General features: G+C 43.5%; 1 protein-coding gene across 1 annotated transcript in view; it reads left to right on the top strand.

The window, feature by feature from the left end:
- The window catches only part of LOC136384195 (ATP-dependent translocase ABCB1), a 93027-nt gene extending 72732 nt beyond the window's left edge, over window positions 1–20295 (top strand). The window contains exons 22-28 of the mRNA XM_066354296.1: window positions 1858–1958; window positions 3977–4117; window positions 5888–6044; window positions 6515–6712; window positions 15371–15577; window positions 18436–18582; window positions 19709–20295. Coding sequence (XP_066210393.1) covers window positions 1858–1958; window positions 3977–4117; window positions 5888–6044; window positions 6515–6712; window positions 15371–15577; window positions 18436–18582; window positions 19709–19915 — 1158 coding nt within the window. The 3' untranslated portion in view covers window positions 19916–20295. The remainder of the gene's footprint in view (window positions 1–1857; window positions 1959–3976; window positions 4118–5887; window positions 6045–6514; window positions 6713–15370; window positions 15578–18435; window positions 18583–19708) is intronic.
- Window positions 20296–23068: the final 2773 nt, after the last annotated feature.

The raw sequence follows: 23068 nt of genomic DNA, 5'->3' as shown, positions 1-23068 counted from the left end.
GGGAAATGCAAATTAAAAGCACAATGAGGTATCACCTCACACCTGTTAGCCTCATGCACTGTTGGTGGGAATGTAAAGTGGTACAGCCATTATGGAAAACAGTATGGAGAGTTCCCAACAAATTAAAAATAGAACTATCATATGACCTAGTACTTCTACTTCTGGGTGTTTATCCAAAAACCCAGAACAATTTAAAAAGATACATGCACCCCTATATTCATTCCAGCATTATTTATGAACGCCAAGCTATGAAAGTAACCTAAATGTTTATTGATAGATGAATGGAGAAAGAAGAAGTGGTCCATATATATAATGGAACATTGCTCAGCTATAAAAAATAATGAAATCTTGCTATTTGTGACAACTTGGATGGACATAGAGGGTAGTGAAATAAGCCTAACAAATACCATATGATTTCACTTTATGTGGAATGGGAAAAACAAAATAAATGAACTAACAAAACAGAAACAAAATAGAAACAAAGAACAAATAGATGCTTACCCGATGGAAGGGTGGTAGGGAACAGGTAAAAAATGTGAAGGGATTAAGTACAAATTTCCAGTTATAAAAATAGTCATGGGATGTAAAGTACAGATTAGGGGATCATATTGTAATAACTCTGTATGAAGCCAGGTAGGTACTGTTATCAGGGTGGTCACTTAGTAAGTTTTTAAATATCTAATCAGACTTATACACCTGGAACTATTATAATGTTGTATGTCAACTATAATTGAAATTTTTTAAAATTAAAAAGAATATTTAAAAGACAGAAACTCTCTACAAAATAAATTGATAATATTTGTCATGTTTCTTAAAAATTAGCTTATTCTCTTTGACTTAGGGATTTCACTTTGAAGAACTTCTAAGAAAATAATTAAAAGGGACAAATGTTTATGTACAAGGATGATTATCACAGCATTATTTTTAATAATGAAAAGGTATAGAAAACCTTGCTCAATAATAAAGGAATGCTTTAAGTGGCTGGGATATTAAGTGGCCCATTACACATCCCATTATTTATATATATTTAATGACCTTCGAAAGTGCTGTTGATATTTGTTAAGGCAAAAAATAATAAGGCCAAAGATGGGATTGTATCTCAATTTTGTTAAAAATATATATGCTTAGGGAAAAAAAATAAGCTAAGCTAATATTTCAAATATAACAGTATGTAACTTTGTATTACTTTCTATACCATCTCAATATTTTCCAAATATTATTCAGTTGTCATGAATGATAATTATAAAAAGTATAAGTATTACATTTAAAAACATATAAAATTACTGTAAACTTAAAATGTGACCATCATAGAATAAATAGCACTTCAATAGATGTAAAATACAGAGTTCTTAGGTTAATATTGCCACTGCAAAGCTATGTGGCTTTAGGTAAATGCCTTTATCTGATTAAGCATTAGCTTCTCTTTTTGTAAAGAGGAGATTGAATTAGTCAGTCTTCTTTCCAGATCTAAAACTCAATTTGATAAAATTACTTTGTATCCTTCTCCATAGTGAAGAAACTCTTAGGTCATAATAAGTTAATAATACTAATTTATTATTATTACATATTATTTGTCTCTTTTATAGAATTAAACTAATTGCCATACTTGTTTTGTTTTTTGTTTTTGTTTTGGGGGGGGGAGAGAGAGAGAGAATCATCAATCGTTGTTTCACTTTAGCTGTATGCCATTGATTGCTTCTCATACGTGCCTTGACCTGGGATCAAACTGGCAACCTAAGACTTGAGCCAGAGACCTCGGTGCTCAGGGTCAGCGCTGTATCTACTGCGCTGCCACCACTGGCCAGGCACCATCATTTGTCCGTGTGTCTCTTAGTGACTGGGTGCTCTCTGTTGCAGATCGCTACTGAAGCCATTGAAAACTTCCGAACTGTTGTTTCTTTGACTCGGGAGCAGAAGTTTGAATATATGTATGCACAGAGTTTGCAGGTACCATACAGGTAATGACCACGGAAGAGTGTGAGGGGGGTGGGAGTTTTTCAGTCATCAGATTGGTTTTCAGGAGGATTACTTTGTCGAAAAGGTAGGGCACAAGTGGAGAAGCTACTAGAAGGGAACTTTTTGGGAAGTGCTTGTAGTTACCCAGGAGAGAAGTCATATGACCCTGACCTAAGGCAGGGACTGAGGGGAAGGGGTGGGAAGGATGTTGAGAATGACTCTCTGATGCCAAGTTTGGATAATGAATTTATTACTTTCTCTCGTTGGCAATTAGTTCTGTAGAACATGACATTTGAGGTGTCCGTGGGACTTGAGGGGTGGTACTTCTTTTTTTTTTTTTTCCCTTAAGTTGGAAACGGGGAGGCAGTCAGACTCCTGTATGCGCCCGACCGGGATCCACCCGGCATGCCCACCAGGAGGCGATGCTCTGCCCATCTGGGGCGTCGCTCTGCCGCAATCAGAGCCATTCTAGTGCCTGAGGCAGAGGCCACAGAGTCATCCTCAGCACCTGGGCAAACTTTGCTCCAATGGAGCCTTGGCTGCGGGAGGGGAAGAGAGAGACAGAGAGGAAGGAGAGGGGGCGGGGTGGAGAAGCAGATGGGCGCTTCTCCTGTGTGCCCTGGCCGGGAATCGAACCCGGGACTCCTGCACGCCAGGCTGACGCTCTACCACTGAGCCAACCAGCCCTGTGGTATTTCTTGGAGTGTGCCTTTTCTTCCTCTCTTTCCTTCTCCCAGGGGAGCCCCATGCTCCTCCTTTAATGGCATCCTCCAGTGAGAACTCTAAAAAGTGACCTAAGCATTAGTAAGCCCAACCTTTGAGTCTCAGTTTCTTCTACAGTAGAAGGCGGGAGCCTAACCTTATCAGTGGGTTTTCAAACTATTTTATGATAGAGCCTTTTTCACTGGAAAGAAATTTCATTTGAAATCTCAGTATATGAATGAGATAAAAGCAGAGTTGATCTGGTTGAAGCAGGAGTAGGAGGCCCAGAGGGCTGTCCGCTCGTCAGCCTGCTCTTACCCTCTCCTCGCCCAGTTCCACGTGGTTCACAGAGTCCATGAATGGTAACTCCCTTGGGAAACCTTCTCTAACTCCCGCAGAGAGTGAAGTGCTCCCTTCTTTCTCCCCATAACATGTGATTCCCCCACTGCTTACACTCCAATCCAGCCTAACGGCTGGGTCCCCGAGGGCAAGAACGTGCCTGATTCCTCTGTGTTGCCCAGCACGGTCTCTGCAGCTGGCAGGCGTTGGGTAAATGAGTGTTGAGTGAATGTTTACTGTAGAGTACATATATGTCCAAGAGTGGGGGGAGAGGGGAGCGACTTCCATTTATTATTCCCTAACAGGCTCTTCGTTGTTGCCTGAGCTAATTTTATCTTTACTTCCACACTTATTTATTTATTTATTTTTAATGATTTTTTTTTTTTTGTATTTTTCTGATGTTGGAAAAGGGGAGGCAGTCAGACAGACTCCCGCATGCGCCCAACGGGGATCCACCTGGCATGCCCACCAGGGTGCAATGCTCTGCTCCTCTGGGGCGTCGCTCTGCCGCAATCAGAGCCATTCTAGCACCTGAGGCAGAGGCCATAGAGCCATCTTCAGCGCCCGGGCAAACTTTGCTCCAATGGAGCCTCGCTGCGGGAGGGGAAGAGAGAGACAGGAAGGAGAGGGGGAGGGGTGGAGAAGCAAATGGGCGCCTCTCCTGTGTGCCCTGGCTGGGAATCGAACCCGGGACTCCTGCATGCCAGGCTGACGCTCTACCACTGAGCCAACTGGCCAGGGCCTACTTCCACACTTTAGAGTGGTGTTAATCCTTCATTAATGATGAAGACACTGTGGCTCAGCAATTAGGCAGTTTTCTAAATTCTCACGAGTACTAAAGTGCGGCCCAAAGTTAGTTTTTGGAAACCGAACCCGTTGTTGTTTGCCATGCCTCCATGTCCCACCACCGACCTATCACAGTTACGTTTTAAGTACTGGAAATACAAGTTCAGTAAGTTTCCACCTGTCTCCTTTTCAGAAACTCTCTGAGGAAAGCACAGATCTTTGGGATCACGTTTTCCCTCACCCAGGCAATGATGTATTTTTCCTATGCTGCCTGTTTCCGGTTTGGTGCCTACTTGGTGGCAAAGCGGTTAATGGAGTTTGAGGATGTTCTGTTGTAAGTATTAGACTCATATTACACTGGAAATAAGCCTGAGATGGGCATGCTTCGTGCCTGCATGGGGACCCTTTACTGTGAAGTTTCAGAGAGAGATGTTAGTGATTCAGAAGGTCTCATTTTACCTCTGAGTCTCCATGTGTGTCACTGAAGCGCCCTGTTTCATTTGGGAAACCAGTGACTTCCCCTCACCCCAGGGCTGACTCACACATTTGACCTTTCAAGTCTGTGGCTAGTTGGGGTGGTGATTCAGTAAGGTGTTTCCAGAGGCCTTGGCATTTTGGGAGAATCCTCACTCTGAATCAAGTACCTGGTTCCTGTCAAGGACTCTGAACAGGGCAGCTAAGGAGCAGCTGTGGACCACTGCATTCTACAAGCCCTGGCAGGTCCCAGGGTAAATTTGCTCTCTTTGATAAAAGAAAAGTTCGAAGGTAAAAGCTGGAGAATTTGAGAAAAGACAAAGGAAAGCTAGGTTGAAATTTCTGCAGAAAATTGTACCTCAGTCAAAGGACACAGGCCTGATTACCCATCTATGTGACTTATTTAGAGCTGGACCCTGGAAGAGAGGCAGTGATGGAATTCCCGTATTAATCTGGGAGGGTTCCCACATTTTAGGTCTGTTCCAGGCGTACTATGTAAAAAGGCATGTGACAGATGTGTCCAGAGGAAGGCAGCTGCCGTGTTGAGAGTGAAAGGAGCTATCGAAGTAAATTTTCCACACTATCCCTGTGATGTAGAAGAAATCCCAGTCTAGCTTTCCTTCGTCATTTCTGAAATATTCCTGCTCTTTGTTTTTACAATATTTCAGTACTTGACGGGCTGTCTTAAGCAAAGGATATAGATTTTTCTTCAACTTGGAGAACTACATAATAGTAGACTTAATCAGACTTGCTACTTCCTAAAGCAGAGGCTAGAAGCCAAGTTAAAGGAAGGACGTGGGCATAAACATTGAGAGCTGGCCTTGATCTCTTGGAAAGTCCTTCCAAGCTTGAAGGTGTTACGGTTCCCATGCCATAGGCTAAGACGGTTGATGCATTTTGGGAGCAGCATGATATCTGGGTCTATAAAGAACTCTTTACTGCTCATAGATTTTCTAAGACTGATGGAATTCCATCACCACTGCCCATACCCATTATTGATTGCCACAATAATGCTGCATAAGAACCATTACAGTAGCATACACTGATAAACATTGATTTTTGCCCATAGTCTGTGGGTCAGCTGGGCAGTTCTGCTGATCTAGGTTGGGCGTAATGGAGCTCAGCTAGGCTCACTCATGTGTCTGCAGTGAGCTATGAGCTGGTTGGCCAGGTCCCACACAGCTCCCCTCCACCTGTGCCTTGTCCTCCAGCAGACTAGCTGGGCTTGTGGTAGTGGCAGAGTTCAGGAGGGAAGGTGAGAGCCAGAGAGAGAGAGAGAAGCATACAAAGCCTTCTGAGTCATTAGCTTGGACCTGGCAACATCACTTCCACCACATCCTGTTGACCAAAATAAATCATAACCAACCCAGATTCAAAGGGTAGAAAAGTAATTCCACTTCTTAAGTGAGGAGCTGCAAAGTCATGTTGTAAGAAGGTTAAGGATACAGAGAGATGAAAAACGGGGCCACTTTACAGACAATCTGTGACCCTTACATGAACTTATACAGACGAGTGGTTTTTAAGTTCTGTGGGATCGTTTGATACAGTGCTCTCTGGTTGTAGGGGTGCCAACTTCCAGGCATATTGCAGTAGTGATTCTTCGCACACATCTTGTCTTTGTTTTTCATAGGGTATTCTCAGCTATTGTCTTTGGTGCCATGGCAGTGGGGCAGGTCAGTTCATTTGCTCCTGATTATGCCAAAGCCAAAGTGTCAGCAGCCCATATCATCATGATCATTGAAAAAATCCCTCTGATCGACAGCTATAGCACAGAAGGCCTAACGCTGGTGAGTTTGATGTTTCGATTATATGATCTGCTTCAAACTGATGAATGGAAGTATTCTGAAGAGAAATTTAATAAAATAATTGCTTTTTAAAATTGGCTGATGATACAATGAAACTTTCTAGATCATGGCTTAATTTTAATAGATGTGAATATATATTAACATCTAGTACTTTTTTATAACAAAGTTACAGGGAGATAGGAATACTACTTTATAAGCAAATCCTGTTAATTGGGTTTATTATATGTAAATTATTCCTAGAAAATAGATTGAGTTACCATTTTTGTATTAATAATAGAGTCTATAAAAATACTGATTCTTTGAGATTTTATTATTTAAATTCTAGCACTTACAAAAAACCCAATTATAATACAAGTTCACTACCTTTGACCGCTGGTGCTAGACGGATTAGGATATACAGTGCATTTCCAGGATTGCAGCAATTGAGTTTATTGGTACTGTTTTGATTTTAGAACACCTTGGAAGGAAATGTGACATTTAATGAAGTGGTGTTCAACTACCCCACCCGGCCAGACGTGCCCGTGCTTCAGGGGCTGAGCCTGGAGGTGAAGAAGGGGCAGACCCTGGCCCTGGTGGGCAGCAGCGGCTGCGGGAAGAGCACGGTGGTCCAGCTCCTTGAGCGCTTCTACGACCCTTTGGCCGGGACAGTGGTGAGCACACATTCCCACTCAGCTTACTAGAAGGTTTTTCATCATCTAGAAGCCTGGATGTATTTAATTTCACTGTAAGCCTTGGTCTTTCAAACAACAGTCCCACAAATTCTGACATCCTGGTACAGCCTCTAAGCTGTACCATCTGCCTCAGCCAACATCTGCAGCCTCTCTGTCAACACCACCCCTCTCCCTTCCCTTCATTAGGTTTCAGCTTACATGAGACAATCCAGCAAAACTTTAATTAGCCCTAAAGATAGAGGAGGGGTGCTAGGAGAGACAAGGTGGGAGCCAAGGACGGGGAGTGTTGCAAGAAGAGCAATGACAAAGGCTACTGACAGGTAGGGTAAGATAAAGACTGAAAAACAGGGTAGCATTTGGCAATGAATGGGCTACTTCTGACATTGGGAGGTGTCCTCAGTGAAGCGGTGGTGCTAGAAAGCAGTTGGGCATGGCTAAGGTATGGTTAGGAGGGAAGCAGACTGAGTTCAGACTGAAGGAGCTCAAAGATGGAGGAAGGGAAAGAAAGAACAGCAGCTGGAGTGGGGAGGCAGAGGCCAGGGACAGTGGCGAGGGCAAAGTCTTGAGCATTTTTATGGCCAAGGGTGAAATAAAGCTATTGATAGAGTTAGGGCATTGAAGTGTTTTCTAAGGGGAGAAACAAGGAAGATCAACAAATTCTGGCAGTGGATAAAGTATATAGAGTGATTCGCTTTTGTGTCTTGAACTGTAAGAATAAGTGAATGGTCATATTTATTTATTCCACATTCAACAAGACTTACTGAGTACCTATCAGGGACAATCTTAGGTACTGGGGATAAGATAGCAGTCTTGAAGGGACTAGTAACATTTTAAGTGATTATAATGGAGAATAGGAAAAGAATGAAATTAGGAAGGAATAGAATTTACAGCAAAGAAATTTTCATTATGTAGGCATTTAATTATTGGTTGCACTCAAGAGATGATATTAAGAGTATTTAACAACTAGAATGGCATGGGCACTGGCCAACCAGAATGGTCACCTGTTCCATATGGTCAGATCGATGCCCATCAGCTTCACATGGGCCCTACTTGCATTAATGACCAACATGAAAATAGCTTTCAACCTGTCGTGCGGGCTTTTCACTTCCCCACGGCACTCGCGGTTCCTCGGTTATGTTTTATTGTACTCAGATGTGCCTTTACTCAGTCTCTTCTTTCACAGCTACGTGAGCTTGGGTTCTTCTTTTTACTACCTTGTTTTCAAGCTTCAGGTTTGAGGTTAGAGTTTGAACAAAAGACAGGCTGAGGACCTCTCTGACAGGTGAAGCAATCAGAGGGAATGGAAGCTCTCAGGCACAGATTATGGCCCATAATGGACATTTCTTAAGCAGTGTGTTAAATGTTGAGCTCGAAATGAGTTGCAGGTTATGGTGTCTGCCCTCAACTGAAGAGATGGGGCGTATACTTTCCTGAAATAGATTAAAGGAGGAGATAAGTTTGAGGTGGTTCTTACGGGATAAGTGGAGCTGGTTGCATCAGGGTGTGAGAGTGAGCTGTCAATGATGCAAGGCATCGTGTGAGCTGTGGTTGATTAGTTCTTTCTTCCTAATGTCCACATAGGCCAGTTTGGCTGAATTAGTAGAGTTCATTAGAGCTGTGGTTCTCATTTTTTTTTTTTACTATAATCCATTTAGGAAGGGGAAAAATTCTCATGGCCTCATTACTGCACTCACAGTCACTTTAATGGACAAAGCACTTGATAAGAGTTGAGTTGAAAGAATAATAATGGTAAACAGTACAATAATTAAAGAAGAAGGTAAAGAAATTAATAATTATTCTACAAGTACAGGAACAAAAGGGGGGAAAATTAAAATCATGGACTTTCCTGGCCGGCTGGCTTAGTGGTAGAGCATCGGCCTGCCATGTGGAAGTCCTGGGTTTGATTCCCAGCCAGGGCACACAGGAGAAGCGCCCATCTGCTTCTCCACCCCTCCCCCTCTCCTTCCTCTCTGTCTCTCTCTTCCCCTTCTGCAGCCAAGGCTCCATTGGAGCAAAGTTGGCCTGGGCACTGAGGATGGCTCTATGGCCTGCACCTCAGGCACTAGAATGGCTCCACTTGCAGTGGAGCAGTGGCCCAGATGGGCTGAGCATTGTTCCCTGGTGGGCATGCTGGGTGGATCCTGGTCAGGCACATGGGAGTCTATCTGATTGCCTCCCACTTCTAACTTCAGAAAAAATACAAAAAAAAACAAAAACAACCCAAAAATCATGGATCATATCAGGGATGAGTCAGTGTAGAAAATAGAAACTGCTCTCAAGATTTCAGCAGATGAGGATTTAATACAGGGAACAAGGTGCTTACCAAACCATTGGAAGGGCTGGAAGAGCGGAAGTAAAAGGTGAAAGAAAGTAAATGCTCCGAGACAGTGCAATCACAGCACTGCAGCTGGGATCCTGTGGCCAGGAGATGCACGGTACTATGCCAATGCCACAGCCACTCCGCACTTGAAAGGATAAGATCAGATGTGGCTATTGCAAACACTCCCGTCTGCTGGAACACGCGTGTCAGCTTACCACAGCTGCTTCAGGGAATTGGCCTCGGCCTTTCAGAATTTTCACAAGGCATCTCACTGGTAGAAACTCAGTTACTTCCACAACCAGAAGAGAGTCTGGGAAATAATTTTTAGCCTTCAGTCCCTTGATTTATGGAAGGACAGACACAGAATGCTATGGCAGTGAAAGCTGAGTGCATAGGACAATAGCCACCTCAGGACAGCACTGACAATGCCCTGAAAACAGTGTCCTCAGCTGCTGCAGGAATTAGTATCTGCTCCTGTGCATTTGCACTGGAACTGTGAAATACTGCTACGTGGTGCATAGCAGCCAGACTTAGTGGAAGTGTCAGCAATAAACACTGGTAAGTGTGCCAAATTTTGTTTAAATCAATTAGTAATCTTTAATAACTCAGTTATTATGTTAGTAGTAATTAGTTATCACCTTGTAAAAATGAGTGTGTGGATTTGAGCATCAACTGATCATAAGAACTGAAAAAAGGACTTGACCCTGAGGTCAGAAAATCCTCGTGACAATCAGTGGACACTGAATCATATTTTGAGAAACATTGGCCTGAGCAGGGGTCCTCAAACTGGCATATATCAGAATGGCCTACAGCTAATGAAGAGCACAGCCAACCTGACTCATTGAGGTAGGGTAGGGCCTGGCCTTTCAAGTTGTACAATGTTCCCAGGTGATTCTGACGCCAATTATATTTTGAGAACCACTGAACCTGATACATTGAAAAGTTTTGGTTAAACTGTGGAGCTTGCCCTGGCCGGTTGGCTCGGCTCAGCGGTAGAGCGTCGGCCTAGCGTGCGGAGGACCCGGGTTCGATTCCCGGCCAGGGCACATAGGAGAAGCGCCCATTTGCTTCTCCACCCCTCCGCCACGCTTTCCTCTCTGTCTCTCTCTTCCCCTCCCGCAGCCAAGGCTCCATTGGAGCAAAGATGGCCCGGGCGCTAGGCATGGCTCTGTGGCCTCTGCCTCAGGCGCTAGAGTGGCTCTGGTCGCAATATGGCGACGCCCAGGATGGGCAGAGCATCGCCCCCTGGGGGGCAGAGCACCGCCCCTGGTGGGCGTGCCGGGTGGATCCCGGTCGGGCGCATGCGGGAGTCTGTCTGACTGTCTCTCCCTGTTTCCAGCTTCAGAAAAATGAAAAAAAAACAAAAAAACAACAACAACAAAAAAAAACAACTGTGGAGCTTGTTGAATAATGAAGCTGTAGAATTTGTACAGAGGGAAGGTTCCAAGTTTCATGGAGCCTGAAAGTTACACAATTTTATGGACTCTAGTTAAAAGAATACAAAGTTATGAATATAAAATTAGGTATAAAATTGAATATTTGCTTGGAATAAAAAAAATCACAACAAAATATTGAAAACTTAAAAATTCTGGTTCCTTTCTTCCATAGATAAGATCATAAATACATTCCTTACCTGAAAGAGCTTCCTGGCTACCACCTGGTCTCCCCTCCCAGAACACTGTTCAATACCCAGCATTTACCTGCAGTTGAGGGCCTTTGAAGCTTAAGTTTATTAGCTACACTGTTTTTAGTTTGTTAGTTTTTTAGCAAGAGAGAGACAGAGACAGAGAGAGGGACAGATAGGGACAGACAGGCAGGAAAGGAGAGAGATGAGAAGCAATAATTCTTTGTTGTGGCACCTTAGTTGTTCATTGATTGTTTTCTCCTATGTGCCTTGACCGGGGGTCTCCAGCAGAGGGAGTGACCTCTTGCTCAAGCCTGCAACCTCTGGGCTCGAGCCAGTGACTATAGATGGGGTCATGTTGATGATCCCATGCTCAAGCCAGTGACTCTGTGCTCAAGTTGGATGAACCTCCACTTAAGCCATCGACCTTGGGGGGTTTAATCTGTGTCACTGTATCCCAGGTCAATGGCTCTATCCACTGTGCCACCATCTGGTCAGGCTAACTTCACTGTTAAATAGCCTCTGGTTTGAGTCTTCTCTGACTTTTCCTTTCTCCCCTCTCTGATCCATTCCACACTCCACCATCGGAGTCCTCTATCCCTCTTAGGAGACAGTTAGAAGCCTGTTGGCATTTTCTGAGTATTACCCAGTGGGTGCCTAGGTTAAGAAGGGGTATTCCTCTTTTAAGGCCAGACAGAAAATATCTTCCAATTATGAGACACTTGTGTTAAGAAAACCCAACCTGTAGTATGTACATATAGTCCTAGCTCCCCCAATTCCTAACTCTGTGACCTTGCACAAGTGACATAACTCAGCTCATTTCCTTGTCTATAAAATGAGGATTAAAATCACACCACCCTCACAAGGGTTGTTGTGAAGATTAAATGAGAATTCATTATATATGATTATCACAGGACCTGTAGCAGGGGTCGGGAACCCATGGCTCATGAGCCAGATGTGGCTCTTTTGATGGCTGCATCTGGCTTGCAGACAAATCTTTAATAAAAAAAAAAATAATGTTAAAGTATAAAACATTCTCATGTATTACAATCCATTCATTTCCTACCACTCATGTTCATGGTTGCGGGTGGCTGGAGCCAATCACAGCTGTCCTCCGGGACAACACCAAATTTTTATTAGATAATGTGTAACGTACACGGGTCGTTGTATAGCTCTCATGGAATTACATTTTAAAATATGTGGCGTTCATGGCTCTCTCAGCCCAAAAGGTTCCCGACCCCTGACTTATAGTATACTCTGTGGTCAATATATTTTTTTTAATTTAGAAGTTAAATTTGATGGGGTGGCATTGACCAATAAGAGTATATAGGTTTCAAGGAAACATCTCCATAGCATTTGAACTGTTGATTCTGTTGTGTGCCCATCACCCAAATTAAAATAATTTTCTGTTACCTTATATTTGTCCCTCTTTACTACCCTCCCCCCACCCCCTCCTCCTGGTAACCACTTCACTTTTGTCTACATCTGTGATTCCCAGTTTTAATCCCACCTATGTGTGAAATTATATATAGTTCTTAGCTTTTTTTGTTTAACCTATTTTACTTAGTACAGTATACTGTTCTCACAGTCCATCCATGTTGTCGTAAATGGCAGTATGTCATCATTTCTTATGGCTGAGTTGTATTCCATTGTATAGATGTACCACATCTTCTTTATCCAGTACTCCAATATTTTATTTATAATTATTATTTTGGAGTAAGTATATACAGCAGAATAATTCATATTTACCACTTTATTGTTTGTGCTAATGACAGTGAGCAAATTTAACAATCTAGAATAGAGATAGCTAGTCATTTTAATTTGGCCTTCCATCATTATTACCACTGTGTTTAATTTCCTAATTAAGTTTTTGTTTAGGGCAGTATCTTTGAACAGTGGTCACTGATTTCCCAGAGTTTCCTGGTCTTCCCTCACCACCACCCAGACCTCAAAGCCGTGCAGTCATCTGTTTTACATTTGGACTTCTAAACATATTTTCTCTTAAAAAAGATTCTTCTGCTGACATAGATTTTAAATAGTTTGTACTCTGGTGTATCATGTGGTGATGAGGAGGCCCAGTAGTGTTATTGTATTCAGTGTGATGAAGAATCTCATTTAAACTTGCTGGGATCATTCAAATTTGTCTGATTATATTAGGCTCTATTTTCCTTCTAGGGGTATGCACCTGGGAAAACATTTTTTAAAAATACACAACTGCCTGACCAGACAGTGGTACAGTGGATAGAGCATTGGACTGGGATGTGGAGGACCCAGGTTCAAGACCACGAGGTCGCCAGCTTGAGTGCGGGCTCATTAGGTTTGAGCAAAGCTCACCAGCTTGGACCCAAGGTCACTGGCTTGAGCAGGGGGTTACTCAGTCTGCTGAAAGCCCACGGTCAAGGCACATATGAGAAAGCAATCAATGAACAACTAAGGTGTTGCAATGAAAAACATGATTGGTGCTTCTCATCTCTCTTTGTTTCTGTCTGTCTGTCCCTATCTATCCCTCTCTCTGACTCTGTCTCTGTCTCTGTAAAAAGAAACAAACAAACAAAAAACACACACATATACACAACTGCTCCTTTTTCCCTTCGATTTCCATTTCTCAAGTACAGTGTTCCATTTAACAAGGTCTGTTTCATCACATATTTGTATGGTTTCTCCTGCGTCCCTCCACCATCTCCACTGATACTTCACACTGAAAGGAAGCCTTGAGGCGTAGATGCATGGAATGGTTTCCATGGCAACTGGGCTCGGTACCAGTAAGGTCATGGCTGTGCTTTCCATTCTGTATCTGCAAGCTTCACAGACAGAAACTGTCTTCCTGCAGCAGAGATTGTGCCCTACCTCTGGCCTGCTGTCTCCCAGAAGCACCCAGCCAGGCACACAGGATACAGAGAGTGTGTATGGCTCAGTATGTACTCATTAATTATCAGAAAAGCTCAAAACTGAGTCACTCATGTCATCTTCAAAGGGATTGAATAGCTCTCTCACTTCAGTGCCACCATTTTCTTGCAAAGTAGATTGGGCAGACATATCCACATCAGAAAATAAGGATTAGTATCAGCAAGGCCATGGGGGAACCACCCTGGGCTTCTGCAGCATAACTTAGGGAGCCAAGTGACTAGGAAAGGCTGCTCTCTTCTTCCTACCCCTTTGGCTCAACATTGTACATGGATGTCCTCCATCCTTTCATCCATCAACCATCTACCGTCCTCTGTAGTTCCCAGTACAGCACACACAGAGATACCGATTGCTGGCGGTCCTTGCATGCGTACTCTGTGCCTAGCAGCTGTGCTCACTGGGGTCCATACATGGTCTTGTTTAATCCTTAATTCTGGGAATTTAGGAACAATCACAGTTCCCATTTTACCCACGCGGAAACTCTCGAGTAATGAAATCTGTTTCCCAATGTCGACAACTACTTGCAGCCTCTCTCCTCCCACGCTCACTTCTGTTCCATTTAACTGCTGAGGCCTATTCCTCAAAAACCTGATCCCAACGAACTCAGGGCAGATCAGAAACCTGACCCGCAAACCTGTTATGTGGTCATAGCAGTTATTTATTTTCAATCTCATCTCAGCTACTTTTCCTATGAAAAATCAATATGTAAATAAAGATGCCAGGAAACATTCCAGAAATAGAACACATTGTATTAGTTTCCTGTGGCTGCTGTAGCAAGTTTCAGCACATTTAGTGGTGTAAAAAAAAAACACCCATAAATGTATTATCTTATAAATTGCGGAGGTCTAGATGTCCGAAATGGATCTTACTGGGCTGAAAGCAAGTGGTTAGCTGGGCTGGTTCCTCCTGGAGGCTCTGGGGAGACCTGTGTTCTGACCGTTTCCAGCTCCTGGTCTCCCTTCCTCCATCTTCAAAGTCAGCACTGACTGGTCGAGCCGTCCTGTTGTACACTTCAGTGCTCCCTCTCCTGCCTCCCTCTTCCGTAGTTAAGGGCCCTCATGGTTACACTGGGCCCACTGGATAACCCAAGATAATCTCTTTGAGATTAATTGACGAGCAACTTTATACCTAATCCCCCTTTGCCACGTGACATAACATTTACAGGTTTCATGGCTTAGAACAGGGGTCCCCAAACTACAGCCCATGGGCCGCATGCAGCCCCCTGAGGCCATTTATCCGGCCCCCGCTGCACTTCCGGAAGGGGCACCTCTTTCATTGGTGGTCAGTGAGAGGAGCATAGTTCCCATTGAAATACTGGTCAGTTTGTTGATTTAAATTTACTTGTTCTTTATTTTAAATATTGTATTTGTTCCCGTTTTGTGTTTTTACTTTAAAATAAGATATGTGCAGTGTGCATAGGGATTTGTTCATAGTTTTTTTTATAGTCCGGCCCTCCAACGGTCTGAGGGACAGTGAACTGGTCCCCTATGTAAAAAGTTTGGGGACCCCTGGCTTAGAACATGGGTATCTTGGGAGTGTGTGTATGCGGCATTATTTTACCCACCACACGCATGTATCAAAACTAGGGTTAAAACGGAAGGAACATGATGGTTCTTCAAAGCACACAATTATGACCATATTTAACTCTCCTTGATAATCTCAACGACAACAACGAAAGCGCAGTCTCACAGTAATTTGGCAACTGCAATGTCTGAAGTAATGATACTAACTTCGCTAAATTCAAAATATGCTGGTTCCACAGTTGACCTGGGAGCTCTTCTTTTTTTAGCGCATTGACCGAGAAGAGATCAAGCAGCTGAATGTCCAGTGGCTCCGGGCACAGATGGGCATCGTGTCCCAGGAGCCCGTCCTGTTTGACTGCAGCATTGGCGAGAACATCGCCTACGGAGACAACAGCCGGGTCGTGTCCCAGGAAGAGATTGTGCAGGCCGCCAAGGAGGCCAACATTCACCACTTCATTGAGTCACTGCCTGACGTAAGTGTCCCGGCCAGTTAAGAGTCCGGGAGCCCGTGGGTGCCTCCCTGGCCGATGGTTGGATAAGGGCTGGTTTCCCAAGGTGAAGAAAAGTGAGCAGCCACACACACACTCACACATGCACACACCCTTATACAAGCATCAGGCCACACTTCCTGTCCCCATTCGGTGTTATATTTACCGGGTCACCCGACTGACTTCCCCTGTGAACAAGCCTGACCTGACAGCGGGTATGTCTGGGAGGCCTCTCCCTTCTAGTCCAAGTGCAGGGCCGGGAGAAGCAGGCCTGAAGCCCCCTCCCCGTTTCTCTCCCAGCCTTCCTTCTGCCTCCTTGCAGCCCTTTCCCAAACCTCCAACCTCCCTGCAGAGTCAGGGTGGGGACAGGACCCGTGCCAGAAAGAAGGCCCTCTCTGAATAGGGCTGAACCATGTGGTGACCGGGATGCCATGTAACTCGTCACCATCGCACATTTCATGGGCCCCAAGCTGTGGCCTTTGGAATCCTCCCTGGGCTGTAGTCCCATGGCTGTCCTCTGAACTCCTCCCAGGAGGCCAGACAAACACAGCTTCTGATCCTCTCGTAAGCCCCTTCAGTCCTGTATTTTAAAGTACATTTTCACATGGCTCATCTAACCCTCCATCATCAATTACATTATTTATTGTAAGGAAGTGCCCCATAGGAAATAGAGCTCAGCAGCCTCCAGCCAGCAGGGAAGGCACTCCCCTCTTGGGGAAGGCTGGCAATGCCAGGTGGCCCTTCCCCAAGATTTTCTTTTCCTGAGTCTGTTCTTTAAGTAACTGCTGCTACCACATCATAGGCCCCGGGAGGGGACACTGTCCCTCTCTCAGCCTTTAACCTCCTAGGCCACCTGGGAATAATTGGCCCTTTCCAAGGCCAGCACATTTTAAAATATAGTCTCAATCCCCTGTACTAATGGCAGGGTCAGTGTTCCCACACATGGGCATGGACCAGCTCATCAGCGTCACCTGGGAACGCATAAGAAATGCAGGTTCTCAGGCCCTTCCCCAGAGCGCGGGAATCAGAAACTTTGAGGTGGAGTCTAGCCATGGATGTGTTAATAGCCCAGGTGATACTGACGCAGGCTGAAGTTTGAGAACCACTGGGCTAGGGGTTGGCAAAGACAAACGCAGAGAGTAACTGTCACCCCGACTATTAAATATGCTTTGCCGCTCTGGCATCTGTCTGCCACTGAGACCCCGCTTTTCTGGGCTCTTGGTCGACTCTGTCACACAGAGCACACCCACAGGTTCTTCTTCTCTGACAAGGAAAGGAAAGGCAAATCCCTTAAATCCTGTTTTCTGTCCGAGAAGCCACTTCTTCCCCTGAGTGATCTGAACTAGGATTTACCTCGCCCGGCAGGAGGCTGGTCTCGTTACCCAGCTCCTCCCTTTGGGGTTAAACCCTGTGTTTACCTGACTCAAGAGGCTCAATACTTTTCGGTGCAACCTGGCCACCCCTATAGTCCCATGGGACACAGTGTTCCTGCCTCTGAGGCAGACGCAGCCCTCAGGTAGAGCCAGCCCCGTGGTCCACCCGAACATCACCTGGAGTCTTCGTACCCCACCTGCAGGTGGCGCCCTCCGTCCGAGTGCCACAGAACCGGGGCTGTCAGATACAGCAAATACAAACAGGCAACACCATGCAGAACACGGAGTTGACAAACTCTGGGTATCAGAATCAGAGCCGGCAGTCTGACTGAAACCTGAGCCTGCAAGGCCTGTAACTAATGAGATAGTATTGTTCTCTAGGTTATACTGCCTCGCATCCTGTTTCGGCTCTCCCCTACGTGCTGCTGTCTCTGCTGTCACGTTGAGTAGGGACAGTTTTCTAATGTGGGCAACAAATAGGTGAAAAATTTCAGAACTCTAAAACAAAAATAAATACTTCAGCATTTTAAAAAAATTTTGTTTATATTGTCTTTTACAAAGAGAGAGAGGAAGAAAAACATTGATTTTGTTGTTCCACATATTTGTTCATTGGTAGATTCTTGTATGTTCCTGACTGGGGAACGGAACCTGAAACTTTGGCCTATCAGGACGACACTAACCGATTGAGCTCTCTGGCCAGGGCTGAGAGATTTCAGCTTTCAAAGTTATATATCCAAACAGAACTCCTTAACATTAATTAAAATTGTTGAAATGTTGGAGAGAGTTTTATAAAAACAGACACCAAAAAGGTAGCATCCCAAGAATTTCTTCCCTTCCTCACTTTAAAATAATGCAGAGAGCATCACCTGCTGGTTATAAATAAAATGAGCTTCAATTATTGTCTTACGCTTAGGCCTTTCAAATCAAGTTTCCTATCTCCTACCTCTTTGTCCCAAATACAACAAAACCAGAAGACTGGAAGAGACTAACATGATAATATTCTTCCTCATAAACATGCTGACTTGTTCACACTAAAACATAACTTTCAAAACACAAACGGTCTATTTTCAGGAAGAGAGATCAAACCTGTCATTGAGAGCTATGTGTTCGTTTAATTTCTATGAATTTGGCCTGGCCGGGTGGCTCGGTGGAAAAAACATCGACCTGGCGCACCGAAGGCCATGTGTTTGACCCTTGGTCAGGGAACGTAGGAGAAGCAATTAATGAATACACACTAAGTGGAACAATTCATTGAAACGAGTTGATGCTTGTCTTTCTTCCTCCTTCCCTCTTTCTCTCTCTCTCTCTATCTCTGTCTCTCTCAGTGGAAAAATTCTCTATGAACCTATTCTTAACTTCTAAACCTAAAAATTTTCTGTATGTATGGAAGTAGTTATCCTTTTTTCACTATGCAAGCTTTTTTTTAGAATCTCAGTTCTTCTTTTCATAGTAACGAAAACCTATTTACAGAAATACAACACCAAAGTAGGAGACAAAGGCACTCAGCTCTCGGGTGGCCAGAAGCAGCGCATCGCGATCGCGCGCGCCCTTGTTAGACAGCCTCCCATTTTGCTTCTGGATGAAGCTACATCAGCTCTGGACACAGAAAGTGAAAAGGTAAGAATGTAAATTGGACTTATTCACACTTAAATCGGTTGTACCTGAGATATACTTTATGCTTCCATCTTCCGCAGTAGAGAAGAAACTTCGGCCACATATGTTGATTGTTCCTCATGTCACCTTTCCATGGAATTTCCTGTATTTCCCCATGTATAAGACGCACCTTAATTTGGGGGCCCAAAATTTGGAGAGAAAAAAAATATTACATAAGGTTATTGAACTCAAGTTTTATTCATCATAAAATTCATACAACTCCTCATCACTCTCAAAACTCCACTCCATTAGCTTTTCCTCATGTGTCTGACGACGATTCGCTGTCTTCATATATTGCCTCGTCCTCAGTTCCATCTATGGAATTTAAAATGCCACATATATTGTATAAGATGCACCCAGTTTTTAGACCCCGAATTTTTCAAGAAAGGATGCATCTTATACATGGGGAAATATGGTAAACACTTTTTTGTAGCTGCTATTACAGAGAACTAAGATAAAACAAGGCTGATCACTCTCATAGTACTTACGCTCCAGCAAACAGCCCTGGATCACTTTGTGTTGACCTTAGAAGCTGCAGTGAGGAAGCATATTTCCATTTCTACTGGCAGCATTTCTTCAGCAACTATGTAAAATCTGGGAAGGCAACACAGTGTTGAAAGCTGTCGGTACCTTAAGATAAGTATTAGTAATCCTGTCAGTTTGAGAAGAAGTTGAACATTCAGCCACCTGAAAGACAAATTCTGAGATGTTTCCTGTCTTAAAAATACCAAAAGGCAAAGAAGGTGTCCCCATGCTCAGTCTTCCTGAATTTGCTGTAGCGCTGACCAGAGGCTGCTGGAAGGATGTTGTGTGGCTAGGCATACCAGTAAACATTTCTAACGGGTGGATGGGCAGTAATGTCCTAACTTGCAGAATGGATGACTTGTGATTCGGAATGCATCCAAAGGAGGATTCAATTATCTTCTGATACGCCAAATCCCTTGCTTTGTAAAATCTGTAATATTTCACTGATACCATTGTTAAAGAGGGACCTATTATTGGATAAATTAATTTTGAAGATTATTTTGGAAGAGGAATTAAAGGGAGGGTACTATTTTTATCAGAATTAATTTGCGTGATTATTGAATAGGTCGTCCAAGAAGCCCTGGACAAAGCCAGGGAAGGCCGCACCTGCATTGTGATCGCGCACCGCCTGTCCACCATCCAGAACGCGGACCTGATCGTGGTGTTTCAAAACGGCAAGATCAAGGAGCAGGGCACCCACCAGCAGCTGCTGGCGCAGAAGGGCATCTATTTCTCCATGGTCAGTGTCCAGGCAGGAGCCAAGCGCTCTTGAACTGTGACCAGATATACATAGTTAAATATTTTCTAATGTTTGTGTTAAAATATGGCATTTAATCAGAGTTAAAATGTGAGAGCTTGCTGGAAAAACTTACGCAGTTTAATGACACAAGATCATTCCACCACGTTCAGGGTCTTCAAAGACTTTATAATGAAAGGAATCGGAAGAAACATCACCAAATGGAATAATGTAATGTTTTTAATTGCATTAAGAGGTTTATATAATAATTCAAAGTAGATTTTGTTAATAAAATGTATAACTTTTGTTTATATTTTCTTATTTGGACTGTAACTGACTACATTGCTAAAAGTACTATAGAAGAAGCAAAAAGTACCGAATGTTTGCATAAAGTGCCTATAATAAAACTAAACTTTTATATGACTGGAGTTTTCTTGTCTTAAATACTTGTAAAGATATTACCCCCTCTAATGGAATAGTGAAGATCCTATCTGCATTTTTCAAAAAGACTCCCTTAAAAACTGCCATGAGCCTGGCCAGGCGGTGGCGCAGTGGATAGAGCGTTGGACTGGGATGCGGAGGACCCAGGTTCGAGACCCTGAGGTTGCCAGCTTGAGCACGAGCTCATCTGGGTTGAGCATAAAAAGCTCACCAGCTCAGACCTAAGGTCGCTGAGCAAGGGGTCACTTGGTCTGCTGAAGGTCTACGGTCAAGGCACATATGAGAAAGCAATCAATGAACAACTAAGGTGTCACAACGAGAAACTGATGATTGATGCTTCTCATCTCTCTCCGTTCCTGTCTGTCTGTCCCTATCTATCCCTCTCTCTGACTCTCTCTCTCTCTGTCCCTGTAAAAAAACAAACAAACAAAAAAAAAACTGCCATGAATTTTTGTGAGGATGGTTAAATAGCATAAATAATTCTTATTCTATATGACTTTTCATATTGGATCTTAACCATCGGCCTTCATTCTTCCTGGAATTGACCTTGATGATTTTTGCCTTGCTACATACGATGATGGCTCTCAAACTGACCACACAAGATTAATACAAGATTTTGAGGTGTGGGGTGGGGCAGAGGATGCCCAATTGTGATGTGTATACTCTGAGGTACATTAAGTATTTTGTACTGCTCTTATAAAGGACTCTTACAGGATTTTAATATTTTTGTACTTTAAAAATATATAATTACTCTTTTTCTGTTTCAATAATGAATCACTTTTCTCAGTAATTGGTCTCTGCCAAAGTTATCTTTTTGGAGGCAGATGTTTAAAATGTCCTGTAAGTTTAAATGCATCATCATGCCAACATGATGAGAAAGAAAATATCACAAAGAATAATATTATGATTATAAAAAAAATAGCCAAAAATCACTAGTAAGAAGATTGAAGGGTAGAGCCTTGGAGCAATGTTTGCCATATTTATTATAAACAGTTGATATTCTTAATAAATGAATAATTTTATAAGAAAAAATGCCATCACCTCCAAGAAAAAAATGGATGAAGAACATGGTCAGTTAATTTCCAAAGAAGGAAAACCTGACAGAAATATGTGCACAGTCTCAAGGAGATGCAGATTAAAACAACATACCCTTTAGAAGTAATACCAACCTCATGGTGGAATTAGACATCTCTTGTTTTGCCCTCAGCAGTAATAACTAGGCATCCATCCACAGACAAAGTGCCTTTTGGAGAACTGTGGGGTTCAGTACCACATGCTGAGGGACCTGTGGGGAGTCTTCGCCCAATGTGTCAGGTAATCAGCATATAGACCACAGACCACAGTCCTGGCTGTGACCCTGTGTGGCCTATGAACGGCCTTCAGCCCTTGGAGTTTGGTGTCTTGACAATCACCCATGGATGAGAGAGTATTTACAGAGATCCAGGTTTTAGAAAAGTTTCAGCATACCACTGGAGGAAAAACAAACACACAGAAAACACAGAAAGAACACGTTTTGATGCTCTGGCGAGGGAAAGAGGAACAGCTTGACTAGACTTGCACTGCTCCTCCCCAAATGCGACACAGGGTAGGGCCAAGAGCGTCTCAGCCTGCCAGTTCTCTCACGGGGAAAGAGAGTGTGTAAGTAAGTGAGCACCTGGCCTCCCCAGCTGAGGTGGCAACTGCTAAAAAAGCACGTTTTTCTTTCATCCCATCTAGAATATGAACTGGGAGCTAAATGACTGGAGTAGGCAGGAGAAAACTGGGAGAGTGGCAGGACTCTCAGAGAGCATTAAAGGTATGTGGAGCCTCCTAACCACAGTGTGGACTCTATCACGAAACCTGCCCACAAGATGCTGAGAACCCCCCACCTGCAGATCTCCCCAGCTGACCCAGGGGCACAGAGTGCTCAGCGAGCCTCTTCTGACTCTGTGTGCCTGGATCTCTGCATGTGCTCCTGATGACGGGGGCAAGAGCAAGCTCTGGCAGACAGCTAGTGAGCCTGCACAGAGGCTGCCCCGAGTCTGCAGGCCAGGGAGAGGCCACAAACTTCAGCTTAAGTACCAGCTCTGGAAAAAGTAAAAGGGAAGCAGTCAGTACATGGCCCGGTATGTACACATTGGGATCAATAGAAGGCATACACGCTTGAAGATTCTGCTACAAGAAGGAACAAAAAGCATGGTCCAGGTGTATCCACAGGTCTGAGAAACCCTCATAATCATTAGCAGAGTGATGGAAAATATTTTCTCCTGAAGCCAGTTAATAAGAACTGGAGGAGATGACTTTTACTTTAAATGGTTCACCAGCAATGCAAAACTTCAAAGAACATGATAAATCAAGGATACATGATACCTCCAAAGGGGCACAATGTTTTTTGGGTTTTTTTTTTCAGTAGAAAGCTCAAGACATGGAAATCTGTGATTTATTTTATAAATAATTAAAAATAGATGTTTTAAGGAAACACAATGAGCTACAAGAAAACACAGAAAGACAATTTAACAAAAAGGAAAAGAAAGTGAGAAGCTTAACAAAGAGAGAAAAATATTTTTAAAAGAACCAAATAGAAATTCTTCTGGAGCTGAAGAATACAAAGAATGAAATGAAAAATGTAATAGAGGGCATCAACAGCAGGATAGATCAGTCATAAGATAGAATCTCCAAATTATCCAAAGGAGACCAAAAGAAAAAGAATAGAAAATAGTCCAGAAACCCTATTTGATTTATGGAATACCATCAAAATAACCAACTTGT

The sequence above is a fragment of the Saccopteryx leptura genome, chromosome 12, assembly GCF_036850995.1.
Source record: "Saccopteryx leptura isolate mSacLep1 chromosome 12, mSacLep1_pri_phased_curated, whole genome shotgun sequence".
Taxonomy (NCBI): domain Eukaryota; kingdom Metazoa; phylum Chordata; class Mammalia; order Chiroptera; family Emballonuridae; genus Saccopteryx; species Saccopteryx leptura.
This window is presented reverse-complemented; position numbering and strand designations above follow the sequence as displayed.